A 19,690-nucleotide genomic window follows, 5' to 3' on the forward strand; every position below is an offset into this window, starting at 1 on the left:
ATATAAAGTTCCTGAACTCAATATGTATATTTTGAGTGAATACATAACATATTTAACAGTGATTGGTAAAATGACAAGATGCTTCAACATATTTGTGAACTTCTCCCTTATTTGACTTGAATTAAGCCAAAACAGTATCCCCACAAATGACAAGAGGAATAATCAAAATAGCACCTAAATTCCAATCTGAATGTCTATTTCAGTCAGACTTCCTTTACTAAACGTGTTGATCTTTTTTTCTAACCAGTTAGTTAGACTACATGTTCATTATTCCTATTATTTGAAGTTGTCCACCAATAATACTATGTGATTTCTAAATTTTCATTTGAAATAAGTCTGCTGAACCACCTGGCTTTATGAAATGCACAAAAATCATGTGGCCAAATTAAATTTTTCATTGCTTTAGTTTTCCCCATTCGGCTTCAATCACAATGACAACCTTTACAGGCAAGAACTGAGCTTTAAATCTTGCTACTGGAACTCAAGAGCCATAAAATTTCAATAGTCCTTTATGTAATGGAACCAATCATTCAGGCTCCTCAGCTTGATCTTTAAACTCAATCTATTTTAGCCTAGCTACTTTCTCTATTTGTGCGCTACATAGTGAACTTCCCTACTACTCCCCTACGTTGTTTCTCTTTAATAGAATTATACCCCAAGAGAAATGTTTGATATTATCTCCACACCTAATTAAAAATGAATTCAGGTTCTCTCAGTACCTTGCTATTTGATAAAAAAATATATACTTTTTTGATGAAAACGTTATGTTTATTTAACCATTTGGCAAAATTTACCATTAGCATTTATGTGTGACTACCTCTAGAAGAACATAACAGGTGCCTATACATGAGCAGAAAGGCTGCTCCAACACACTGTAATTACAACACATCAGAACAGACTCAATTAATTGAGTCTGCTGGAGCATGGTAATTTCTGTGCTCCAGCAGCCTCCAGCGTCTCACATATCAGCATCGAACAAGCTTTAGATAAAGCACTTCTGCCGCCATTATGAAGCGTGGGTACACTGATACACAAGACGCTCTGGCGCTTTAATTAAATTAGAGCAGCTTTCAGAGACTCTCTAATTAAAGCACCAGCCACCCCGCTCCTGGAGCACGTGTATAAACACCCACTGAAGGTGACTAAAACCCAGTAAAGCAGTTTAAAGATCCTCATCAAATTCAGCTGGCTTTGAATCAGGCCCATAAAACATAATGTAGCAGAACTCTTGTAATGACCAGTATGTATTTTTTTCATGCATAAAAGGATTGTGATAAATGCAAACACTCAGTGAAATAAATGAAAATAAGGCGAAACAATGTGCATGTTAAATTACTTACAATGTATATTGTTTCATTCTGTAGCTCTTCAGCCATAGTCTCTTGCTTAAACAGATATACAAACTGATTCAAAGTGTCACAGGATGTGTGTGAAGCATGTTTAGTTTTAGAAGAAAGGCTCTGCAACTGGCTCAGAATTTTCTCTAGAAGAAGCCTTGAAGTAGAGCATTCAACACAGTTCACAAATACATGAGGAAGCTACAAAAGAGAAGAAACATGTAAGATTTCCACTTGAAAATAAAATTTCAGGTCAATAAATCTAGGAGTGAGTTTAAAAAACACTTCATATCTAAAGGCATTTTGGAATGCAACCTTCACATCTGCTCCTGAAAAGATGTGTGGGCATGTTTACAATGTACTTTCAGAAGCATGCACCTATCACACATCTATGCAAATGTTCTGAGGACTAGAGACAATATTACATTTAAGCATGATGATCATACCAGACATTTGTTTAGCAATAGCTGCCATGAGCTTTTGTTGTAGTAACAACTGGGCTTCAAGAGTAATCCACAAAAAGTTGTAAAATTTTAAATTCTTCTCCCTTTAATCCATTTCTAACATTATTTGGGTATTGTATCTCAATAGCAGAAATCCTCAGACCACCACACAGGATTTATTTAAAAGCTTCAAGTCTGATATACTAAAATATATACTTACAAGTTTGTAGGTATATGTGAACATAACATGACCTTTAAGCTGTATGCTAAATTCTGAGTAACCAAAGCTTTCAAATATATAAGAACTTTATTCCTAGAAGGGCAGTTACTTGCATTTTTAACTCTAGAACTGATCACATGAATAAAACCAGTAAAATGGCAGAACAAAGGGAGATACACACATGTACCAGATGCATATGTACCCAAGAATTACATTTAGAGATTGCCTGATTGTCCCAGAGGGATAAAAATGGAGGCACTGGAGCAGCCTCCCACGGCGGGACCTGAGGCACGGCTGACCCGCCCAAAGACAGAAATAGAAAGCCCTGAAAAGAGGGCACACTTACCATCCCCAGGAGAAGGGCTGCCGGCACAGTTCATCAGCTGCTTTTATTGCCAGCTGGGAACGGCGCTGGCAGATGATGTCAGTAAAAACTGCCACCCGGCAGATTTAAAAGCCGGTGGTGAGAAAATGGAGACGGGGCAGCAATGCCGAAGCCAGAGGGCGAAGCTTCTCCCCGGGCTGCAATTCAACAGAACATGGTTGGCAGCTCAGAAGGGGGGCCTGACAGAGACCCGCAAAAGTCTCAACCACATTAGAAGAATTACAGAACTGACTTGGCAGGGGAGTCAGGCCAAGGAAGGATGGTGTCGAGGGATCCCGTGAACCACAAACGCTGGACCTATGAGTGGGGTGGGCAGAGAGACCCGTACCCCAATTATTCTTTTCTTCTCTTCTTTTTTGTTACTTTATTTTGGAGGGCGCACAGAGCCTGGACCAGTAGAGGTACCTACGAGTGACCCCAAGTCAAGAGAGAGGACCAACGTGGCACAGCAGAAGCCTCAGAGGGAGAACAGATGCAAAGACGAGCATGGTCTCAAACATCACTGTCATCCTGGGTGAAAGGTCATTGAGAGGCAGAAAAGGAGAGAAGAGAGCGAACAAGAACATCAGAAAGGGATAGGCAGGCAACCCATCATCTGGCAGTCCTGAGGGCTGGTGCACGGCTGGGGTGTAGGGAAGGTGGAGCCCCAAGAACGCCTGCAAAGGGAGCACCCAGTCTGTAAGAATCCCTAAGGAGGAACCCCACCACTAAAGAAAAGAAAACCAAGTCATCGCAGAAGTGTCAAGGCCTCCCTCCGTATTGAACATGACCCGACACAAAGGTCCCAGGGACACACCCCACAGCTGGAACCAGGTGTGCGCTCGAAAGTCACTAGAGAGCACCTAAACAAGACCAGGTGGGTGCACTGATATTTTTAACAGAAAAGCTTAAATTTGGTCACTCCTTTCAGCCCTTACTTTGAAGAACTGAGATACTGTGCAGCTCTCAAATATTAATAAACTAAGTGATTTTCATGTTATTCGTTGGCAAAATTTCAGTTTTTACAGCACTGTTTTAATACACGAAAGTTAAGGTTGGAAGACAAATACCTCATTGATGCTATTTTGATGGCTGTTGTATCTGCCACATACACTTATATAAGGAAAGAAATGTTACCTGCATAGCAACTAGTTCTTAAAGTAGAATGTTTGCATAGAACCCCGCTCCTAGAGAAGCATATGTTCCTTTTTCACTGAATATCAAAACCTCTGGAAAGCATTAGTCATAGGGGCACAAGTATATTTCTTGCTAAACCAAACTTCAGGTGCAAGGTTATATATAGAAGCTTCACTGCTGACCTCATTGCAGTCATTCCACTTAATCAGAACCTGTATCATAGATTGTGAGGAAGGTGGGTGGAAAATACCTGCTGGCAGTCCACTCAAACAATGTTTACTAGCAAATATTCTTACCTCCTCCTTTTACCATTGTATTTAAAGGGCAGGATGCACAAACAGACCTGGGCATTGTGATGCTCTTAAACAATGGATAAGGAGAGTCAGGCAACTCAAAATGAGATTCAAAGCATTCATCATACTGAGCAAGCTTAGCTAACCTGTAAACAATCCTGCCCCCTTTTGAAGCTTAGGTCCCTACCTTTAGTTAGACGCTCTGAATCCTATCCTGAATTAAGTGTCAACACCAACTCTACCAAAAGCCAAAGAAGGATCACTCCCATATTTTGAAACATTTCCTAGATGAGGAGAGAGTGTTCCTCTCTTATGCAACAGCCTAGTGCTTAGACCACTCACTCAGGATGTGGAAGATACCAGTTCAATGCTGAGGGTGGTCAGACCCACATCTTCCACTCTGATTACAATATGTCCTAACCCCCTGGCACAGCTCAGGTGAAGGCAATCTATACCCCTTCCATTGAGGCTGTGCCACTTCGCAGAAAAGAGGGAGTAAGAACAAGCATGACTCTCTAGTAGCACAGTTACAGTATTCACTTGGGAGTTGGGGGGCCCTGGATTCTGGTCTCTACTCTATGTACAACTTATATTTTAACCACTGATAGTTTAATGTAAAATATAAACCATAACATAAGCCTGAGGTGGCCAACCTGCAGCACGTGACAAAAGTGGCAGGGCAGCATGTATGTGTGGCATGTAGCAGTCCAGGGCAGGATGGGCAACACAGTGGGAGATAGGACAGGAACCAACAAGCAAAGTAGCAGCAGATCTGGCAAGAAGCATAGGGCAGAGCAGTCTATCAGGAAAGGGGAAGAGAATTGGAGTAGCACTTGGGAATGGTATGGGACTAATTTGTGGCATGCCTGCCAAAAAGGGTGGCTCTCACTGACATAAACCATCCTTAGAAGAGACCAGAACCCAGATCTTCCCACTTGCGAAATGAGTGAAGGAACTGAACCTGGGTCTCCCCATCCATGAGTGCATGCCCTCAGCAGTTGGTTATTGTATAAAAGAGGAACACCACTCATTCCCACCACCTTCTCCTCCTGCTGTTGTGTTTCTCAAAGAAAGTGGCAGCCTCTACTGTACACTGTGCTGTGACTGTTATTACAGGGCATATATTAGGCTATTTCAGGGCACATGAAACACCTCATCTGTAGATCCTGATGGAGCTTAGGCAAGAGGATATGATGGGGTGCTTAGCCCTGGCAATATTGAACTATGTACAAATCAGAACTTTAGGCACCTAGGGAACTTTACTTGAAAAAACTTAAACATTACAGGCTTCCAGTACTGGTTTTCATTATTCCGCTTTTTTACTTAGGTGGAATCTAGATGATTTGGAAAAAACAATCAAAACAGACAGAAAAAGAAAAATAGTTCATGTAAACATATTCAGGTAGACAGAAAAGGAACGGCCACACAGTTAATGGGATGAGGAGACAGAGTTACAAGTCCTCTGGCTGCAGCGATTCTAAAAGATAGAGTGGATTCAGGGCCATGGTTATGATCACATTCTTGCTTTTGTGAGGCGCATGCATTCTGCCACACAGGCTCGCTTCTTTCCACACAATTTAGCTCTTTGGGGCCAAGACTGCATGTGTTTTTTCAAGGTTTTACAATGTCATTATCTGAAATTGAAGCTAAACTCTTCAGAAGAGTTAAAAGAACTACATGACAATTTTAATACTAAACCTTAAGAACTCTGGTATTAATCTTTACGGACATACCCAGAAGCCAGTCTACTTCCTAAGGCAGGGGTACCTACTTGCAGCAGTATGATGAGAAGAGTTTCTGGTCTTGGTTTGGTATTGGGGCAAAACTGACTGAAATAATTCCTGATATACTCAACCTCTCCTGCTTGAGGAGCTGCTTCTTCTCCCCTCAACTATCATACAACTACCACGGTCTGATGTCAGAAGGTCACAAAAAGAGGTACACAATGTTAAGACACGAGTCTGAGGAAGGACAGACAGAGTCAGCAGTGATAATCAGATAGGAGAGAAAGGGAAAGTGGTGCTGACATGAACGTGGGGAACACAAAGGAATCCACCTCCATGGGACAAGTGCAAGGTAATGTCATTTTTAGCAAATAGACAGTATTGAATAATTAATGTTAATTCAGTCTTTCAAAGGTTAAATTCAGGTAAAACCAAATGAACAATCTATAGATCAGGAAAACACAAAAGAAGTCACGATTTCAAGTGATAATAACTACCAATCTCATACCATCATCAATAAAACATCTACATGGGAAAGTATGTAAAGAAAAAGCAGAAACAATAAAATAAGGAAAAGAAGCCTAGAAGTAGAAACAAAATTAGGCTGGCCTCACTCCTATATATCTCATTTCTCCTTCCAAATTGTTAACTTGATCAAACAAACTTGTTAATTGAAGACAGCAAATTTTCAAAATGAACTATCAAGTTAGTCAGTCTATTGAGAACTTAAACATCAATATCTAACATTTAAGTTTTATCCATCTGCCATCTTGTAAGATGTCTAAATTTATCTGAAACGCCAACAACAAATGTACACTAAATTTTGCATTCAGACAGGATATAATAATTTTGTATTTCTGCTAACTTGAAGTATATGCTGGATCAATAAATATTTATTTAAGCTATACTAAAACCTAACAGAAACTCATTCTCACATGTTTATTATTATTTTAGAAAATGGGAAATGATTTCTTATATACTTGACAAGTTTCTACTTACCATTTGTATCAATCTGCATTTAGATAGAAATTGGAATTTAATTAAAAGTGCACAAAAGCATATCTAAACTGTTATCATTAAAGAAAACTAATGTAAATATGCTACATGCATGAAAAACTGTTGTCAACAATTTTTGTATTTAAAACAGATTTATTAAATAAAGAAAGCATTATCTGTAGTTAACAAATTGAACTGATTGTTTCTGGTGAAGCTTCTGATTCAACTAATGCTCTTCAAGATTTTAGGACTAGTAGATTTCATCCTCGTGTTTTTTTTTTTTATTTATGCCTTTAAAGAGGAAGACATGCTTTCCTGATTTGATAAATCTCAATTAGTTTCTCAAGTGTAAAAGAGCTACTTGTTGACCTGAACTAGTTAAATAAACTATAATGAAGATAACATTCTCTTCTGCACCTGCAGAAAAGCCTATTGCTGCAAAAGCAAAGTCTGGTTCCAGGTGCTCAAACAATGAGTTTCACTAGTTCAGTGATTTGACTTCATTTAAAACCGGCTGCAAACATGGACAGCATGAATATTTTTTAGAGTATTTTAGTAGATTATAGTATAGGTAAATTTTATAGAGATTGCTGGGTTTTTAGTTGAAGCCGTGTTGGTCTAAGGACATAGGCAAACAACGTTCTTTGAGTACATGCGATATCTTTTATTAGACCAAATGAGTAGTTGGAAAAAAAACTTCTTAGCAAGCTTTCAGGTGCAGTCACCCCTCTTCTGGCATAGGGAGTCTCTGCTGGTCTGAGACGCCAATAAATGAGAGAAGTTAAGTGTGGCAGAATGTCAGTGAGAATATAAATAGGTAGAAATTAGAAAGACAAAAGGTAAAGAAGAGAGAGAAGGGGAGAGTAAACGGGGGGGAGGCCAAAGGGGGACGTTACAGCGATAGAATACAGCGTAGAAAAAAGGCTGTCTGCAAAAAAGGAAGTAGTTGAAGATTAGGAAAATGGGAATGAGAGACGCTATCAAGATTGCTCATTTCAAACATGTTGACTGTTAAAGTGAAAAAAATACTAAAATTAAATTCTAAAAACCAAGTCTCGTAAAATCCAGTATTTAATTTAAAATATTTATATTTTATCCACATAATTATGCATGCTTATCACTCCCTCTCCCTCTCATGTTCCATCTTAAATTAAGTTGGACCTTGATGAGGGTAAGGATTGTGTCTTCTGTTTGTGCAGCGCCTAACAAAATGAAGCTCTGACCACGACTGGGATTTCTAGGGCTAGTGACAGACATTCAAAAAGCCTGAGCCTGAATTGATTCAATCTTTGCAGATTGAATCAACCTGGCTCATCTAGCCTGGCTATGCTAAATCAGTTTTGTAACAAGACAGACATCCCAGAAATGCAGGCACATGCCTGCAGTGGCTCAGGATAGAAGCCGGGGAGCGCTATGGCAGCCCTCCCTTCACTTTGACAGGGCTGAGCTAACAGGGGGCCTGGCCAGGCCCTGGCAGGATGCTTTGATTATTCCTCTCCCTACCTCCTAAACAGCCCAGCAAGGAATGTTTATCATCCCTAACTCAGTATTTATCGACCTATTGAGAAAATAAAGCCTCTCTCCATTAACTAATAGAGCTTTTCTTAAACAGCTCTTCCAAGGAAGGGCATTAAGCTACCTGTTGATTAGCTCCAAAAAGCCTGTCTGCCTGTCGTCTCCCACAGCACTGATCCTAGCCAGCATGTGGTCTGTTAGCTATTGCTGAGGTGTCTGTGTAAAGCAAGGGGGGGGGGGGAGGCAAAGTCTCTACTGGAGCTGCAACCAGGGAGCAAAGGAGAGGGGCCAGCTCTGATGTGGAGTAGAGAGCCCTGCACAGCCCAGAGACCATGTCAGGATGCTGGGGGTGTCTGGTTTCTCTTAAACCAGCAAGGGCTCTGGGACACTGCATAAACCAGTTTGACACAAATCGGTTAAGTCTGATACTACATTTGATTAGGTTTAATCTCAAATCGGTTACAGCCATTTTCAAAACGGTTTATGTGCACTGAACTTTGTCATGGGATGGGGACCCAGGAGCAGCCGTGATCTCTCCTGGCGCCCCTACCGTGCCAAGTTGCCCGTTTAGCACCCTCGTTCTTTCCTGCCACGACTTTGATGGTTCTATAATATTAATGGGAGGCTGCCTTTACTTGACCCCTTGGACCCGTACTCTTACCCTTCTGGTCCCTGCTGTATACAAAATAGATTCTGGTGCCCCAAACCCTATGGGCGTCGCGTGGCTCCTTCCACCCCTAATACCATGCCCCAAGCCTCTCAGTTGTTCCAGATGTTATCCCATCTATGCTCTTTCCTTAGTGGCCCTGTCCAAGGCCTCTATTCATATGTTCACCCTCACCGGGCTCCTCATTCCCGTACTTGCCCTCACCGGGCTCTAGTCGTTCGCTTGCCCTCACCGGGCTCTCTAATCTTGTACTTGCCCCACCGGGCTCTAGACGTACGCTGGCCCTCACCGGGCTCCTAATTCCTGTACTTGCCCTCACCAGGCTCCTAATTCCTATACTTGCCCTCACCGGGCGTCTTAGTGTGCTCACCTCCGAGCACTCGCCCCTATCAGCGCCGTCTCCCACTCCCCACGCACTCACCCCACAGGGGCCTGTCTCATATTTCCTGTGCTCACGTCGCCCGCACTGGGGCTTCGTTTCCCGCGCTTCCCGCGATTGGGTTGCCCACACTGGGGCTTCGTCTCCCGCTATCGCGATGCCCGCACTGGACTTCGTCTCCCACTTCCTGCGCTCGGGGCTCAGGTAGCCGTAGCCATGCCTGGCCCCCTGACCCTCCTCAGGGGTCTTACGCCCGACTTGGGCACCTCACAATCGGGCTCAGGCAGCCTCCGCCTTACCTGGCCCTCAAGACCCTTTCGTAGGACTGGGGTCAGTGCCCCCTGAAAGTTATGCCCTCACTGGGCTTCTTGTTTGCACGCCCCTCCCTAGGGCTCTACTCGTGCTCATGCCCACACTGGGGCCTGTCTCATGCTGCATGACTCTGCCCCACTGGGGCCGGGGTCTGTACAAACGCCCAAACACAGCACCCTCTCTGGTGCCAGGAACCCCCACTCTACTGGGTAGCCCCCACGAGGCCTCCTCCAACCCCCTACAGCCTCACCCAGTCCTCCGGTGTTACAATAGCAAACAGAAAACACAAAGCCACGAGCCAACCGGCTGCAACACAAAAGAAGCCTCCTGGCTATAATGTACATTCCGTGCCACCATGGCTATTCTTCATCCCTGTCAGGGTTCTCTTCACCCTGTACCATCATGCAGACGCTCAGGTGATCAGGCTGCTCTGCTCTGCAGCAGAGCTCCCACTCCTCAGGCCTCAGCCTGGCTGCTTATAAAGGCCAGGCCCTGCCCCCTTCTGGTCATCTGACCAGACTGGTTGCCCCAGCAACCCACACCTGCAGAGATTGGCAGCTGCCCTTATTACTACTACCAGTAGCGAACACCCTAGTGCTACAAACATCTGTTCTGTTACAGATTTAAACCAGTTTCTGATCGTTTAAACTGGTTTATGTGTAATGTCTCTCCCTAGCCTAGATGCCATTAGAACACAATTAGCTATCAACTAGTAGCATTATAGGATTCAGTATTTATACTATGCCCATTTTTATGGGCAAAAGGTGGGGGTGGTCAAAAAGTAAATTACTCAGTTAAAAATGTAAGGTGTGAACAGGTATGATCAGTCAGTTACTGTGCTTTTACTCATTCAGTCATACCGGGAGAACTCACTTTCCACCAAGAGCCACCCTTAGCTCAACTCTCCTCACATAAAAAATGTCATTAAGGGTATCTGCAGCTTTCTTCTAAATTTCTAACAAAGGCCATGGTAGTCAGTGTTATATTTTAATTTGTATTACATTGTGTATCACTGCTTGGGGAGAGAGGATCCTTTCGGCAATAAAATGAGAGACAATAAGAAAACAGACAGTCAAGGAAGGAAAATCAATTGTTTTTGGAGATCTTCACCAAATAGCAAGTAGTTTCCTTGAGGGATTTGTTTTTAATTATTCACTGGTTTTAAGCCTTTCTGAATTCAGTATGAATTTGAAATTATTCTTACCTTTAGTGTTTTTAGAAGAGTTTGCAGCACGTAAGTTTTTCCACTGGATGTATGTCCATAGATAAAGATAGATGGGAAGCTATATTGCTGACGCTAGGAGAAAAGTTAAAAAGGAATTTTTTTAATAGAGATTTAAAGACTTTGAGTCATCAAGTTTCCTGCCAGCAGAAAGATTTTGTTTTAAACTAAGGCACTCAATATAGAATACACAAATTGAAATGCAATATGACATTACATCACTTTGGTCCTTATTAGAGTTTTAAAAAAAATCAAGTATAGCCTAAAGCCACCACTGATATCTTGACTAGGGCTAGGTTTACACTGTATGGGATGCTGCTGCTGCTTTAACTATGGTATTAGCACTATGGCAGGCAGCCTTCCCCTTCCCTTTCCCCCAGCCCACCTTGTGTGGGCACAGCTCTTCCAGTTAGTTTTCCCATTGCCACAACTGCACCTAAGAGCAAGCCTAAGGGGCAAAATGGCATGCTCTTAGTTCAGTTGGGTAAATAAGGGCAGCTGTTAGACCAGTGGTTCTGAACTTTTTTAGAGTCAAGGTGCCCCCCAGAAAATGACAGCTCCTATTTTTCACTTATTTTTTGACTGAAGAAAAATAACAGAGGAATTCTTCTGTTGCAAAGAACTCAGAAAGACCACAACCAGTCAGAAAGTTTTTAATACTATGAATTCCTATTTAAAATCTCTGGGTTTATCTTGTGAATTGTGCTTACAAACTTAACAGTATTAATACTGTTTGTAACCTTGTGGCACCCTTAAAAACATTTCAAAGCACCCTAAGTTATTGGGGCACCATGGTTGAGAATATCAACGGTAGACTTTAACTTGACTTACCAATACGGTCTAATGTGAAAGCTACAAAATTTTGTCTGTTCATGAGAATTTAGTAAAATTAAGACAGGAAATATTACAGCAGAGGCAGTAGAGAAGAGGAAGAAAAAGGGATAGGGGCCCCATTATCTATTACATCTACATCTGGGGGGCACTACCCAACAAGATAATCTTATCTGTTCAATAGTTTCACAATGTATATTTCAGAGAAATTTTATTAAGTTATAAATCATTTGAAGAACCAATAAAAATGAATATTTGAAGATCTGTTATTGCTTCACCAAGTTTAAGCAGTTATTTGGCAGCTCAAGACACTGGATGACATTTTCAAAAGCACATAAATGATTTATGATCTTCAGTCCTATTTTCAAAGGGACTCAGGCCATATCTAGATCACACAAACATACTGAGTCTTGCAACAGCACCTCTAAACATGCACTGCTCTGAGCTACCCATCATGCCCCAAAAATAACCAATATAGATAGTTCTGCATGGCCCTCAGTGTCAGATGTGAGCAGTCTGCTTCTGGCTGGAGACCAAACAATAGCATATGTGGAGTACTGTGCCATATTTAAGGCATCACTGCCAGGAATGGGAAACTTGTAGTCTCAGCATGGTCTCAGGGTCCCAAATCATTGATGTGCTCTGAAAGATTTGCCTTCTATTAAACATCCAGTTCTCTATGATCAAGACAAAGTACTTTAATTGAATTAAAAGAAAAAAGGTTGATATGAAAAGGAAAAATGGAAATTGACCTAATTCATTTTAAAAAATAGAAAATAATTATATCTTCAGAATAAGCCTGTCACAGCTTCCAAGGCTCTTGTATATTAGTTTTATTTTTATATTAATCAAAAAGGTTAACATCAAGTTAACAGAGAAAACTTTTTTAGAACAAAAAATGTAACTCAGCCCTCAGCTCACAAACCCAAAATAAATGCCAGCATAGTTAGATGAGTAATGTAACACATCCTAAAGACTGAACTTGGAAAATTTACTCTCCAATGACACATAAGAAGCTTCCTTGGAAGTCTGAAAAAAACATAAGTCATAAACACTGACAGAACGTAAACTTTCATTTAAAATATTAAATTTGTAGCCCTTGCTGTTACAATAAATGAACCAAACTCCAATATTTAAATTTTATATATTTACTGGGTGCATCTACATAAGACGCTTTACAGAGGGCAAATCTTTTATACTAATCTAGTGCACAGTAAAGCTTCACTGTCTACACATGCATGTCAATTACTGAGCATTAGTCTAATGCGCCGTTTGCTAATACCGATACATAGTGGTACTAGAAAAACAGCGCATTAACTAATGCACTGAAGCACACATGTAGACTCTGACAGGAGCCTTTCCTTCTGGTCAGCCCAGGCAGCAGGGGGCTACAACTGCTGCCTAGCTAAGCCCAAATCCCTACGGGGCAGTGGAAGCTGTCCCAGCTCCAGGGCAGTTCCCTCCCAGCCGGCCCTGATCTCCATGACGCGGGGAAGAACTGCCCCTGGAGCCTGGACAGCTCCCCCTACCCCCCAGGAACCCAGGCCTGAGCCCTGTGCTCCCTGCCAGGCAGCTGCCCCTGGCTGCTGCAGTGGGTCAGAGCAGGGCAGGAACAGTCCTGGACTAAACTGCTCCCAACAGACGCATGTTCAGATGTGTGCCTGAGCACAGTTTAATGAACCTGAATGTTCTATGCAGAAATTTAGGTGCATTAATTGCATGTATAGACAAGTTCACTACCTTGTAAAATAAAATACAGAACCATAAATACACAGACTATCAATGCTCATTTCCATATTATAAAACAAGTCTACAACGTGCAGACAAGAAGCTCCATTGCTTTGCTACTGCCACATCTTTGCCCAGTAGAAGCAAGGCAAAATTAACAAGTCATCTATTTCAGAGCTTTAAAGCAAGAGTGAAAATACTGAGAATTATACCAGTGACATGCTGCTGTTTGAGAGGCAATACCAAAATACCACCCAAAAAGATAAGTCATTGGAGTAGTAAAAATGGTAGCGAGGCATTTTTCTTTCTTGCTACCTTGAAGCAGCTAATGGCCGCTGGAAGAGGAGCAGAATCATGAAGATCTAGCTCCTTATAGCAGCCAGGAGGGGAAGAGAAGTCATAAAGCTCCCTTCCCTTCCAGAAAGCAGAGGACCTTGGATTTTTATACACCTCTTGGCCAATATTAAAGATGGGGATACAATATCCTGCAAGCAGTGTTCCCTCTAAGCTGTGCGCATGCATAGCCGCACACAGTAAACAATCATGCTTGCGACAACAGGGGATCTACCCACACCTACCTGCCAGGCGCAGCGCGGGGCAGGGAGGAGAGCAACTGTGGGGCAGACCAAAGCGATGCATGCCAAAAGGGGACCAATTTGGGAATGGATCAAAGCAGTGCACTCACAGACTGCTACACCTTACAGGGATCATGGCCTCCAACCTACTAGTGTCATAAGCTAGCTGAGGCATTATTCATAGAAATAATGCCTTAAGAACGTTCAACCCATTCATAAAGAAAACATGTTAGTTGAACATCTACAATCCACTCAAAAATAGAACAGAAAGATCTACCTCTCCAAATATTGACAGCAAAGTGGACATCTGGGATTCTCGACAGGGCATTATACTTTCCAAGTGAAGCAGAGTTGCTTCAGGATACTCTGGATGTTCAAGAGTAGGCATTCTCAGTCAAGTTTCTACAGTCAGTCACCACAAATTTGTACATCACCTTCCAACATGCAAGGAGGAGGTCAAAATTACTACCTAAAAAATAAAATGTATTAGGTCACTTTTCTTTCCATGTATGGGAAAATAAACCACACAAGAAACTGATACACTTACTAGTCATCATACTTTGTATCAAGAAGTGATGATACTTAAATATTTAATCATGGGTGGGAGGCAAAGGCCACATTCAGGATTGGGACTCTACCATATTGAAGACTATTATGGACAAAAAAAAGGAGAAGATACAGACACAATGTACAAGCAAATGAATACGAAAAAGAGTTGCAACAGCGTTACTAGTTATAGGAATGCAGGGATTCTTTTTTCCATTTTCCTTTTATTCAGGCTACAAGCAGTAAGGCAGTAGGTTAAAAAAACAAACTATAAGAAATATGATCACCAAAAAGGAAGGAGGAATATAAAGAATCATGGTTTTGCAGCTATTTTACAGGAGTCTTCCTGAAGCATAACAGGAGCCGGGGTCATGGAAAATGAGTTAAGAGCACAGTGACTAGTGGTAAAATTGTTTGGAAATGCTAGTAAAAGGAAGAAGGTGACTATATTACCAAATGAACTACACAGGAGTGCTAAAGATCCAGCCTGTGGGCTGGATACAGCCAGCAGAGCCACATCATCCAGCTTGCAGTGCTGCCTGCTGCATACAGCATGTGCTAGTCCCAGCACCACATGCTGCTTGCAGTGCCTGCTCCAGACCGGCCCCGCATGCTAAATCTAGGGCTGGTCAGGATGTGGCCCAAAGACCCAGATTCAGTGTGCAGGGCCCAGCCTGGTGCAGTCACCACATGTAGTGCACGTCCTGAATTGGCCCTGTGTGCTATATGTCATGCCAGACTGGAGCTAGGGCACAATGCATATGCAGCCAATCTAGTGTGCATGCTGCATGTGCTGCCTATACCACACTGGCTTGCGTGCTGGATCTGGGGCTGGTCTCAATCAGGGCCGCAAACCAGCCCTACATGCTGAATCCAGCATGCAGGTCTGGTCCACTGCAGGCACCACAAAGAACATATGACCTAGACCAGTGCCACATGCTGTGTGTAGTGCACACCATATACTAGCTCCATGTGCTGCATGCTGCACATGGGGTTGGAGCTGGCACACAATACAAGCAGCATGCACAGCTGGTCCAGTGTGCCCTTGATCCAGCAGGTGGGGCTGGTCTATGGGACCAATTCAGCCCACAGACCAGCCCGATGCCCCTCATCCAGCCCATTGGTCCAGATGAGTTTGACACCCTAAACTAGACAGAAGACTGAGCAAAGAAGTCATCTTGATTCTGAATAGGCTAGATAACAGTAGACAAGTTACAGCAGACAAGTCATAACAAACTGAGGGCCTTGATGTGGGTGTGCATCAACTGAATGGAGATGAGAAAGACTTTTTTTGGTGATACTGTGTAAAGGAAAAATACCAGCATTAAAAAAAATTTTAAAAAACACACTAAAGTGTGGCACCTTGACAAAAGAATCAATTGATCAGAAGGCAGATGGCAGCGTCTGTCAATACAGTACCCAGAAAGAGGACTAGAGCAAAATACCAGCATCTCACTTCTGGTCACGTCGGTTATGATGCCTAAATGAAGTGTTAGAGTGGATGAGATACCAGACTACATAAAATGAGACAGCTTATCAGCAGAGAGATACATGTGAGAGTTATCAATATATAAAAAGGTAACAAAGTGCTTGGCACATATTAAAGTACAGGAAACTGGACGTATCAGATTAGCTTCAGTTGTATATAGACTTCAGGACTTCTGGAGTGTAATCAAGACATGGAGGTACAAGCACTCCTTTTATGTGCACAGCCTCTAAACTAAGAAAGGCTACGCACTTATCTGAACTCAATGTGAACAATGCTAACTAAAGGAGCAGCCTGTGTGTAGCTTCTGGCACTTCATTAAGGCCCTCACTTTGTTTCTCAGAGTGCCTTACAGCTCTAATGGTCACCTTAGAATTGACAGGACCACCTCAGTTCAAAGCCAAGGCCTTGAAACTGCTACCTCCCAGTCCAGTGGTACTCAAAACTTTGGGCCCCATGGGTTGGATGAGTGGTGCAAGGCCACATCAGGCCCATACCACCTATGCCCAGCCCTGAGCAGCAGGATGAGACAGACCCTATCTTGCCTTCCACCATACTAATGAGCCCCATGCTGCCCACCACTGAGCCCCACACCATGTCCGGCTAATCCAGTGCCACATGCTGTGTGTAGTGCACACCACATACTAGCTCCATGTGCTGCATGCTCCATGTGCTGCATGCTTCAATTCGCCCCGCACTGCCCTGTCAGCTCTGTGCTGCCCCAACTGGCCCCATGTGCTCAACATAGCACTCGGGGCCATACTATCTGTCCCATAGGGCTCCCCACAGGTCCAGAAATCTGGCAGCACGAGAGAGACAATTAGCTGCCTCCACCCCCCTGCTGCCAAATTTTCAATTTAGTATACATGATAACAAAAGATGACATAGCTTTACAGGCTGGATCTGGTGCACAAGCTGATCACCCCTGTCCTTGTCAGCTGCACAAATTATGCAGTTAAAAGAGTATAATTACACTAAAAAGTGGATAGTAAGTTCCTATGCACTTAAGCAGCTAAGGCAGCTATCTGATACAAAGATAACCAATGCTTCAATTATTAAGGAATATGTTTGTGTGAGTCCAGTAGAAAAAGTAATGCCGAAGGGCAACCAGCATGGATTCATAGCAGGTAGATCCTGCCTGACAAACTCTGTTTCTTTTTATGACCAGGTTACAAACTGCTTAGATGCAGGAGTCGAGGTGGATGTCATATACTTGGATTTAAAAAAAGCCTTTGATACAATGTCACATCCCATTCTCATAAAAAAAACCTGAGCAGCTGTGACTTAAATGATTACATCAGGTGGGTGGCAGGCAAATTGGCTAATGGGATGCACCCACAGAGTGGTAGTGGACAGGTTGGTATCAACCTGGAAGGATGTGGGCAATGGTGTCCTCCAGGGCTTGGTCCTCAGGCCAGTACTGTTCAACATCTTCATCAGTGATTTGGACAAAGGCGTAGTGAGTACACTGTCCAAATCTGTGGATGACACCAAATTATGGGGCAAACACACTGGAGGGCAGGGAGCAGATTCAGGTGGATTTGAACAAGCTGCAAAAGTGGGCAGAACAAAACAGGATGCAGTTTAACAAGGATAAGTGCAGAGTACTACACCTAGGAAGAAGGAATCACCAACAGAGATACAGATTGGGGGATGATGATCTGATGAGGTCCCTTCTGACCCTGAAAAACTTACAAAATCCATGAATGCTTGTTATAAAGTAAGCAATAAGCAAAACATTGGGCTCACCATTGTGATGTTTACCAAATAATGCATTTACCATTACCAATGCAAGTGCAGAACGCTGTAAACAGAAAATGCATGCAAAAGATGGATGTATCAAGCGAGACATTTCCAGGAGAGACTAGAGAAGTACAAATGTCACTGAATGAGGTTCTGGTGAATACCTTTATTTGGAATGAAGCATGCAATTCTGGTGGCCCTTGTTCAAGGAAAACAGACTTAAACCGTGCACAGAAAGGCTTTTAGGATGCCTTGACCGGGAGCCTCTTACAAAAGGAGATTAAACGAGTGGGGCTTGTTTAGCTAAGGGAGACAGAGACTGAGCAGAGATGATGGCCCCCCACAAATACACCCAGGGGACTAAACATCAAGGGGGGAGGGGAAGAATTATTTAAACTGAAGAACAAGGTCAGCAAAAGAGCAACTAGCCATGAATAAATCCTGCCTGAAAACTAGGAGCAGCCTCCTGTGAGAGCAGTGGGGACAAGAACCTAGCTACTTTTATGAGAACTGGGTCAGTCCAGCAAAGGCACCCCAGACCCCGCTGCCCATAACAGCAAGGGACTGGACCTAAGGGGCAGCAGCGTCGGGTCGGGACATGGCTGGGTGCATGTGGCAAAGAGGAAGGGGCGACTTCTGGTTGGTGCCGTGATAGCGAATACGCAGCAGCTGCTTAGTTTGGCCCCTTCCCCAGTGCCCAGGGACGGTGCCCCCCAGTTACCCCCGGGCTTCCAGGCCGGCTCCTAAAGCCCTGCGTGAAGGGAGCCCTCTGCCACTCACCTGGCAAAGGAAACCCCTTCCTCTCCCCTCCCCCCACAGGGCAGGAACCAGCCCGGACCCCGCTCTGGACAAAGAGAATGAAACAGGCCCTGTGACGTCACGACAGCGATGACCGCGGTGCCGCAGTGGGCCGGAGACGGGAGACCCCGCGCGCAGCCCGACACTCACCCGCTCGCCCAGCCCGCGCGCCGCCGGCGCATGCGCACTCCGCGCCCCGCTGAACACGCGCCGCTGCCCCACGGCCCGCGCTTGCGCAGTCGGGGGAGTCGCCCCGGGGGGAGGAGGCGGGATCCTCTGGCCGCTCGCACACCCGGAGAGGGAGCGATGGGATTGGGGGGTAGCAGCGCTCCCTGTCCTGCGCCTGCAGCTAGAAGCCAGCCTTGCCAGCACTGACAGAAAGAGCCGTTTGCATCGCTTTTGGACATGTTGTTAGAGGCCAACGCAGGACCCCTGTCCTGGTCTGCCTTCCAGGCCGAGTGAAATGGGGCACGCCTATACGAGTTGACGGGTCGGTGCACGTGGGTGTCGCCCTGGTGGTCGAGTCATTCGAGAAGTCGGGCTGGCAGGGACCTCCAGGGGTCATCTAGTCTGACCCCCGGTCTGAGGCAGGATCATCCCTATGCAAACCATCGTACAACCATCATCTAAACCAGCGGTTCTCGACCTTTTTTTGAACCAGAACCCATTTGGGAACATCGATGGCCAATCTTGATCCAGTGTCCCTCGCTCCTGACTGGATGCCCCTAGCTCCCTGCTGTGTCATGTCAGGTAGGCGTGGGGCATGGGACTCTGCCAGCCTGCAAGGGAAAAGCCACTTTCCCCCATTTTTCTCTTTGAAAATGGATTTTCCTTTAAAAGTTTGTTTGCGACACTCATGTATTCTTGTGGCCCACTTTTGGGTCATGACCCACAGGTTGAGAAATGCTGATTTAAATCCTACATAAGACTACCCTCAGCCCTGAAACAACAACACAGACCGAACACCCTGACCTGCCATGGGTAAAGCAGGGGAACTAGGGCAGGCAACGCTCTGCTTCTATGAAATGTTGGTGTACGCTCAAGAGGTTCTGGGTGAAGGACCGTGCTGCAGAGTAAAGCAAACCCCCCACAGTCCATCCCAGTCTGACCATTGGTAAATAGCAGGGAAAGATAAAGGAGGCACGAACGTATATGTAGAAACAAACTACATTGTAAATGAATTAATTGCAAAAGAAACCAGAATTGCACTAGGAAGAAGGGAAAGAAGGATGTGTGGAATACTAGAATACTGGTCTTTTCATATGGTTGTATGCACTAGTTCATTTTGCTTTCAGTATAATATTCTTTTAAAAAAGGCAGTTATCTACTATAATGTTGCCAAAACATAATTCAAGATTAGCTTTTAGGAATCTG

General features: G+C 43.9%; 1 protein-coding gene across 6 annotated transcripts in view; it reads right to left on the reverse strand.

Moving 5' to 3' along the window:
- ORC5 (origin recognition complex subunit 5) overlaps nucleotides 1-18,533 on the reverse strand; it is a 217,354-nt gene extending 198,821 nt beyond the window's left edge. For 5 of the 6 annotated variants that reach the window (XM_090041980.1, XM_090041982.1, XM_090041981.1 and 2 more), the window contains exons 1-4: nucleotides 18,467-18,533; nucleotides 14,021-14,212; nucleotides 10,592-10,684; nucleotides 1,341-1,538 (exon numbers count right to left, since the gene is read on the reverse strand). In XM_090041980.1, coding sequence (XP_089898106.1) covers nucleotides 1,341-1,538; nucleotides 10,592-10,684; nucleotides 14,021-14,131 — 402 coding nt within the window. In that variant the 5' untranslated portion in view covers nucleotides 14,132-14,212; nucleotides 18,467-18,533. Of the gene's footprint in view, nucleotides 1-1,340; nucleotides 1,539-2,346; nucleotides 2,523-10,591; nucleotides 10,685-14,020; nucleotides 14,213-18,466 lie in introns of those variants that run through there. The other variant, XM_090041985.1, reaches the window with a different exon arrangement.
- Nucleotides 18,534-19,690: the final 1,157 nt, after the last annotated feature.

Source organism: Crocodylus siamensis, chromosome 4 (assembly GCF_052110815.1).
Source record: "Crocodylus siamensis isolate JL-2025a chromosome 4, ASM5211081v1, whole genome shotgun sequence".
Classification (NCBI taxonomy): domain Eukaryota; kingdom Metazoa; phylum Chordata; order Crocodylia; family Crocodylidae; genus Crocodylus; species Crocodylus siamensis.